This window comes from Lactuca saligna, chromosome 8, assembly GCF_052625555.1.
Source record: "Lactuca saligna cultivar CGN05327 chromosome 8, ASM5262555v1, whole genome shotgun sequence".
NCBI lineage: Eukaryota > Viridiplantae > Streptophyta > Magnoliopsida > Asterales > Asteraceae > Lactuca > Lactuca saligna.
In genome coordinates, this window is record NC_136424.1 from 30250427 (window position 1) to 30259197 (window position 8771).

Genomic DNA, 8771 nt, shown 5'->3' on the forward strand with positions numbered 1-8771 from the left:
AGCTAATGCACTTAGGATGTTACGATGTTGCAAGGACTTCTTGTTGCCTATTCTTGGGCCTAAACACCTGAAGAGTACATCTAGGAAGAATTAACAATGTAACCCACACTTCAATGTATCCAGGATGAGCAACCACCTTAGAAAGGGTTGCTTTCAAAGCCTGGGAGAAATCCATATGACAATTATGAAGGATGCTTTTGACTGTGGTGATAGGTAGCTTAAAAACAAGATCAAGGAGCTGAACATCCAACACCAACCCCTCATTGAGGTCGGCCTCCGGTTCATTGAGTGACGACTTTTGAATACCAACAATATGTCCGCTCATATCATCAACATCACCATTAAATTTAACAAGACCATTTGAGTGGCGACACGAGTGACTTAGGGCATGTAGACTCATAAAATCCCCACATATCCATTAACCAAACTCCTTCAATGTTGTTGCCACTGATATAAACAGCTCCAAGTCTAAAGAAATAGCCGCTCGCAACACAACTCTACACTCATCTATAGGGATGTGCAAGCTCTTGATATGAGAAATCATACATGAAATCCCCTTACCGCCTACTTCCCCTTTCGGACAGCAATGAAACCCCCAAAAAGGACACGACCAAGTTCCACCCGCATATGTATGAGAATATGTCATAAACACAAAACAAATCTTATAAGCCTCAAGGGGAGGCTCACAATGAGAAGCATAAATCCAGCATAAAATGTGACACTTCAACAAAAGGTAGGAGTGCACAATGTAAAAACACACCAGAAAGAGACTACATCTTCTTGAGTCCTAAAATGGTTTCAACACTTGAAAAAACTCCTTTAGACATTTTGTCGAACACTTGACGGGCAGAAAAAAAAAAAAAGTAGTTTTGTTTTGCACCAATAAGGCTCGAGAATTTAACCAATCTTCAAGCTTGATGATAGAAATATGGATTATCTAAACTAATGAAAATCTGAGAGTAGATCCAATTGCATCGGTTAGTTCTACATATCTTCTTTGTTCTAAAGGGACAAAACACTAAAGAGAAAAAGAGAGCCAATGGATGTATAATATGGATTATATGGAATTTATTTAACGACTTCTATTTTATTAAACTTTATTTATATAAAATTATATTTTTATCTATCATTTTAATATAACTTAATGTTCTATTATACATGACAACAAAATGAATGAATGGCTTATTTGATTCATTTTAGACAATAAATATGAGAATGGAATATAATGATCCATGTTAGACCTTGTTGATAATTCCGTTCATTTATGATTCCATTCCATAATATTTTACTTTTGCTAAATCTTCAATGTAAACTAATATATGAACATGATGGTAATCCACTTCAAATTTCATACAAAAAAAAAAAAAAATAATAAAATAAAATAAAACAAAGTAAAGTGACATGCATTTTTCATTATATGAAAAGTAGATCAGTTACATATATATATATATATATATATATATATATATATATATATATATATATATATATATATATATATATATATATATATATATATATATATATATATATATATATATATATATATATATATATATATATATATATATAGGCTTAAAGCCACAACATACATGATACACCAACAAGAAATATGTAACAAAAGTGGTAACTTGACACTTTTACCCCTAACCATAACCATACTATAACTTTTATATATATATTAACAATCTTACTACAAATAAATACTTCTAAATACCAACTTAGACATCATATTCATACACACTACCCCTAAAAATGGAACTTTTGTCCATTACCTTGTAGCTAACTTCACGTTGTGAAAAACCAACATTTCCGTAATTGCCCTTACTATGTACTTAGCCAGAAAAGGGTATAACAGTCAATACACCACCATACCAAGCCAACAAACAAAATACCATGATTAGAATAGTTTAAGCCTCCACTGAGACAGAGTCGTCAAGTTTTAAATCTGGAACAGGTGGGGGTGGGGCCCTGATCATGACACTCTGGATGAACGCGATCATCTAGACAGAAGGGTAAAATGGTCATTTAGCCTTTAATAGATGATAGTTATTGAGGTCTTTTATGCACAAGGAATAAAGAATGTGATTTTGATGTACAGCCAACATAAAATTGATTTTTTTTTCTTCTTTTTACCCGATTATGGTCAATAAAATGTAAAACAAAAGGGTAAAATGGTCATTTAGCCTTCAATAGAAAGCAGTTATTGAGGTTTTTTTTCTTATGCACAACAGAATAAAGAATGTGACTTTTATGTAACACCCAACATAAAATTGAGATACATTTTATTTATTTATTTATTTATTTTTAATATCTGATTATGGTCAATAAAATGTCAAAAATCAATTAAAAAAAGAAAATATTTCTTACCACAGCAAATGAAGCACACACAAGACTAAAACCAGGAAACTCAAATGGAGCATTGTCAGATAAGAATAAAGCTGTATAAAAACATAAAAATTCATTAGTTTCATTTATAATTATTAAAAAAAAATAAAAAAATAATGTATGCTACTATGCTTAAAAAATTAATCACCTGTTAGAGGGCTGAAAATTAGTGGTGAAACAATACTGGCAAAAGAACATAGACCTGTAATGCACCCTTGTGCCTTTCCCTGAAAACAAAGTAAATGACCATTTTACCCTTATGTCTAGAAGTAAGACGTAATTAAAGAAAAACTTTTAATTAAACATAATATATAAACGCTTAAGATTACCTGCTCAGTAGGACCTACTTGTTTGGACACAATACTTCTCAACTGAAAAACATCAAAATCTTGATAAGATAACAAAAAAATCAATAAATAAATACAACAGTCACAAGGAACTCACACTTGGTCCTGCAAAAACAGCCAGAATCTGAAACATGGCTGCCACATAAACAACCTTTTTGATACAAAAAAATAAATAATTATAATAGTCATTAGTAAAACTGAAACATACACCCAAAAGTGTAATAAAAAAAAAAAAAGAACTTGTTCATAATAGTTAAGCACAAGTACATACCCATGAAGACCAAGCTACACTGTAAAGGAAAATCTGCATTTAAACACAAAGTTATATTAGGGATCAAGATTACTCATGTGAATTTTGTGGAAATTAATATATAATTAGAGATCTACTTACATGTACACAGTTAAAGATGAGTCCAATTGAAAGAATTTTTTCTTCACTGATTACTCTAGCTAACAGGGGCATAAGAACCATCTGCAGGAGTTGAAATTTGAAAACAAGATTAAACTTATAATCTTTGTATGTGAAAGTAGTCATGATTCATGAACCCTAATTATAAATTCCATACTTGAGATATGATCCCTGCGATACCATTGATGATCAACAAGTCAGCAAACTGGTCTTTATCCCAATGGAATTCGGCCTTCAAATAGAACTGCAGGATACAGAAACGAATGCTTAATGGAAAGGCTTGAAGTAGAAGAACAGTTTGTTGCTATGGTGTATGAACTATGAAGTACCAATAGTGCAGAATAAAGGCCTAATTCACCAAGGCTACTGAAAAATGCCACGATTGCTGCTTGTGAAAATGTCCAGCTGAAAGTAACATTCAGAAAAGAATGAATTCAGTCTTTCCATTTTCGTCTCAAAGTTCACAAATGGTAGGTGAAAGTAGCATTCAAGAAAGAAAGAATTCAGTTTTTCCATTTTTGTCTCAAAGTTCACAAATGGTAGGTATATTCGTCTCAAAGTGCACAAATGGTAGGGCATTGCATGTGTGAAGAAGACTCTCGTATAGTACATATTAGATATCTCAATATGTATCAATTTGAATTACTTTTTGAGGAGTATAAACAAATTTAGAACCAGTTCCTTGTAAAGTTTGGAAACCATTTTCCAAAATTGGGAGATTATAATTAGCGATTGTCTGGATAAGAGCAAAATTCACATACCTACTCCTCAACAACGCAATTGAATCGTGCAAAGAAGGAGTTGTACGGGAAGGGGGACGGTTGTTCGTACATCCTTTTTCGAGAAGACAATCATTCACCGTTTCTTCTTTCAATGAAACGGCGATCACCGCCGCTTCCATACTAGATTCTGGAAGAAAAATTCTCATGTAAACTACAGAAGCCATTGCCACCGCCGCAGATACCTAAAACAAACAACCGATATATATTATACTTTATAGCGCACTTCATCGATAATTTAAATCACAACTGAAGTTATATCTATATTTTAGATTGTTAGATTACTTGGAAAACGGAGGCTGCGGAGGGGAGGAAACGAGTGGAGAGATTGCCGAAAACGAACGAACATGATGATATGCCGGACAGGATTCCGAACGCCGTCGCCCGCCGTGACAGTGGCACGTTATCCGCCTGAATATTTGCAAATTAGAAGTTTAAAAAGACGAATAAAAACTAAAAGTAATAATATAAATATTGTATTTTTATGATTAACTTGATTTTAAACATACAAATGAATCTAAAATATAATGTCCAACTATTATTTAAGTGACATTTAGATTTATATCCTATACTTAATGTGGAATCAAATAAAATACAAAATTGTAGTAAGTTATTGTGAAAAACGAAAGGTTATTTTGTCTATTTTTCTAGAATCTTTATCACATTTTGTAAAAACTAAAATGGTGTTCTAATCCCCTTCGACTATATATATTATTCTATTTGGTTTTATATAATTCATAAAGTTTTCGTAGCAAAAAATGTAATATAATTTTGTAAAAAACTAATAAATATAAATGAAATTTTATAAGTTCTCAATAAGTTAAGAATATATTTAAAATATCTTTTTTTTTTTTAAAAAAAAATTTAAAAATAACGTTAAGATTGATAAGGTACAAACTTAGATGCATAAAGTACAATACGAGGATGTATGATTACCAGATAAGCATTTGCCAGACAAAGGACACCTCCTTCACAAATCATGGAAGTGAGGGTTTTGAGCGCATAGTATGCATAGAAGAAATTCCTATCTCTGCTGTATGCCAAAATTACTGTTTTACCCATCAAATAATGAGTTAGTGAATAACATGTACACCATACTTTATACATTTGCACATTTATTTTTCTTAATTGTGATTCATTTCTCATTATTATGTATACCATACTATAAAAACTAAACACCAATCATTTTGCATGATATAATAACTTCTATTTCATTCTAACATTTTGGTCCCTAAATATAGTTGAATTATTTCAATTTTGGTCTCAAAAAACGACTTCACTTTTTGGACCAAATTGGTTAGAATCATCTATGCTCAAGGACCAAAAATAATCATTTTATTTTGAACTAATGCAACAATTGTCACAAAAACATCAAACAAAAACCAAAATTCTAGGAGAAAACTTTTTACGACTAAAATTACAAAGACAGATATACTCAAAGACCAAAATGTAATTCACGCTATATTTGGTTTTACATATTCAACAAATAAAATGTTAATAAACATGATAATTGGTCACATCACAATATACATGGGTCCATCAGCCTTAATTGTTTGTTAAAACTTTAGGATTGGGTGGTGATGAGTGATGACATAAAAAAGGAATAAAGAAGCATTTCAATTATTCTGAATGTGTAAAAACTTAAAAGTAGGGAGAAGACATTTCTTTTGAATAAAAAACGAAAGAAAAAAAAAAACAAAGAAGTGGGATCTGGGAATTGACCGATTAGACAAGGATTTACCAAAATATGATGTAACAAAAAAAAAAAAGCAAAAAAGATAAAATTGTAACTTTATTTTCATACTTTTTAATAAAAAAAAATTTAATTAGTTATATAGTTTTTGTTTTATTTTACTTAAAGCATATAATACAAAACATCAATAATGATTAATTGTGATATTTTTTCTATCATTTTTTTTCCCAATTTTCTATTTATATTAAGTAGTTGTGTTAGTTAACTTGACCAAACTAACTCACATGATATAGTTAATATGATTTGGTAAGTCTTCTTTTTCATATAAATAAATGTAAAGGATTATGAACATATGAAAAAAAAAATCTTTTTATTTTGCCCGCTTAGGGTGTTATATGTTTTCAAATCAATATATTTCATTTTTTATGATTAACCATATGATATAAATTACACACATAAATGTCAAATACTGTTTTTTTTTTTTTTTTTAATGTAACTTTTTTCTTTCGCAATATATCTTAATTACAATAATACTTTCTGATTGATGAAGATGTCGATATTAATTGTGGAACTCATTAATTTGTCAATCTTATAATACACGATGCATGTTTTGAAGCCATTAAGAAAAGTTGTCAATTCTAGTGACAATATAAATCCCACTATGTTACAAGATGCCTGTATCTCTAGGTTTCCACTAACCATTTTTCACTTTTTTTTTGTTAAGATATTTTATATAAGTTTTAAAATCCAGCACCCATTAACAACATGACACTTGCTTTTCTTTTCAAAACTTTTTTTACAATAGTACTTTTATTTCCAAAACATATCACACCTATTTTTTGTAAAAGCAAATCTGATTAGATAAACACTTTATTTAACGTCCTCGACTAATAATTTAATATGCATTATGCTTCTTATAATATAAATCGACTCTACTCAAATAGCACGTTGTTAATACTAATAAACAAACTAGAAATTTTGTGATTGTAATAAGACAAAAAAATTTAAAAAGAAAAAGTTATATTTTATTAAGATTATAAAAATAAAATCATTATATAGTAACTTTTAACTAACCCAATCGATTTTTAATTAAAATTAACGGTGTTGAAACATTTTTGTTCCCCTGTTCGATATACTAACAGGGTTAACCTAAAAACTAAATTAATAACTTTTTGAGTATCTAAATTTATGTAATTTGTAAAAATATACACTATGTGATATGTTCTTTTGGTTGTTGATATTGATTTATGATGTGGTAAATATAAAGATAAGAGAGATACGATATATACCCAAAGGTAAAGTGGAGAGTAGCATTGGAAGAGTGAGCATGACTTTCCTTCCATAATGGTCCGAGAGGTTTCCAATCAATGGCATCATGACTAGGCTTCCCATCCCTGTTATCTGTCATTTTTCGTACATACATACATTAACACCATCACCACTTTTGCTATATTTAAACTTTGATTTTTTGAATAAAAAGTAATTAGCATGTCCTTTTTTAAATAAGTTATACTTTTTTTTTTATTATTAAAAAAACCTGGCATGTATTTTGTTAGTATTGAATATTGAATAATTGGAGGAATCAAATGATCAATGATAGATTGATAGTTACTACCAACAAAGCGAGGAAGTAAAAATAATAATATAATAGATATCAAATTATTTTGTGACCTTTTTTTTCCAGAAAAGTTATAATGGTGCATTGTAACTATGAAACATGATTGAAAAATGATATTGTTGTCATAAAGCAAAATAAATTGAATTGGTATTTATGTTATCAATTTGTCTTAGGACTATCATTTATAGGTTTATGCGAAAATACCCATGAAATAAATTTCAGGCACTGTTGTAAATTTATAATAAGAAATTAATTAATAACTAGATCTCTTATTTGGTTATAAGGCGTAAAATAATTCTTAAAATATTAATTTTGATTTTACATTTGGTCTATATAAAACTATGCTAAATTTAATTAAAAATTGACTGTTTGTGAAATTTTCTTGTCATTAATTTTTGGTACCAATCTTTATATATTTACGTCCAAAAAGAACATTCATTTGCGCACATTTAAAACATAATATTATATAAATGCTCTATTTATGGGAAAGTATTTGAAGAAGAATAAAAATATTACAAAGTTTTAATCATTTTTGTTAAACTCATATTAATCTAGTCTTGTAAACAAATGATTATAGGTTTGACTGCTTATCCATAATATATGAATGTATCAAATACATTTTTAAATAAAAAATAAGACATATAAAAAATAAAATAACAAAAAAACGACGTCAATACACAGAATACAAAATACAAAAATTTGAAGTAAATTGAACAAATTTACTTCAATTTATAGTATAAAGACAAAACAAAACTCTTCTTGAAGTAACCGGTGCATTTTGGACGAGAAAAGCAATGACACACATCATAAAAAATATCAAAAGTATTGTTATTTATTTATTTATTTGTTTGTTTGTTTTTAGTTCTTTAAGCTTTAATTATTGAATACATTTATAACACAAAACCGCCTTTACATTATCCATGAAAATACTAATAAAAAAAAGGAGGAAAAAATTAACAGATAATTTATAAACTACACAAAAAGATTGAATTTGTAATTACCGCTTGTTGAACACCGGTGAGGTAAATCGCCAATGAGCACTCATCTTCTCCGGGACAAAGTGCAGCCATGCTGACGTCAGTTATGGCCGGAACCACCATGTAATTCGCAAAATTGAATACAAACACCGTCATGAAAAGGTGGCCCAGCCCTGAGGACATGACTGTCTTCTCCGCCATGGTGGTGCTAGTGGTAGTGAAGTCTTGGAGATGGTGGTGGTGGTGGTGGTGTAAATGGAGAAAGAAAGGAAGCAATGCTTAATGTGGAAGCCTACACCACCCTCTTTATATACCATCCAAAAGAAGATGTCACTATTTAATGTATGAAATTAAGCAAATGAGTCTCACAAGCCAAGTTACAATTACTCACTGTGTCAAGATACCCACTCAATCTTTTCCTATTTTTATGGTAAAATTACCATACTACCCCTCATGATTTAAAAAACCTACAAAAAGAGACCAAAATCAAGATACCTTTTGAATCTTACGTTTGATGATTCTAGTATCATGTTGCATTTCTGTCAACATGAATTAAACTA

At 29.7% G+C, this 8771-nt stretch overlaps 1 protein-coding gene across 1 annotated transcript; it reads right to left on the reverse strand.

Moving 5' to 3' along the window:
- Positions 1 to 1647: 1647 nt before the first annotated feature.
- On the reverse strand, positions 1648 to 8515 carry LOC145011994 (Major facilitator superfamily protein). The gene is made up of 14 exons (XM_078970757.1): positions 8236 to 8515; positions 6906 to 7017; positions 4860 to 4972; positions 4209 to 4334; positions 3906 to 4108; positions 3474 to 3549; positions 3302 to 3388; positions 3127 to 3207; positions 3007 to 3039; positions 2833 to 2886; positions 2718 to 2759; positions 2537 to 2615; positions 2371 to 2441; positions 1648 to 2003 (listed from the first exon to the last, which is right to left on the reverse strand). The coding sequence occupies exons 1-14, from the start codon at positions 8410 to 8412 to the stop codon at positions 1911 to 1913; spliced, it is 1347 nt and encodes a 448-aa protein (XP_078826883.1). The 5' UTR covers positions 8413 to 8515; the 3' UTR covers positions 1648 to 1910.
- Between the last annotated feature and the right edge of the window lie 256 nt (positions 8516 to 8771).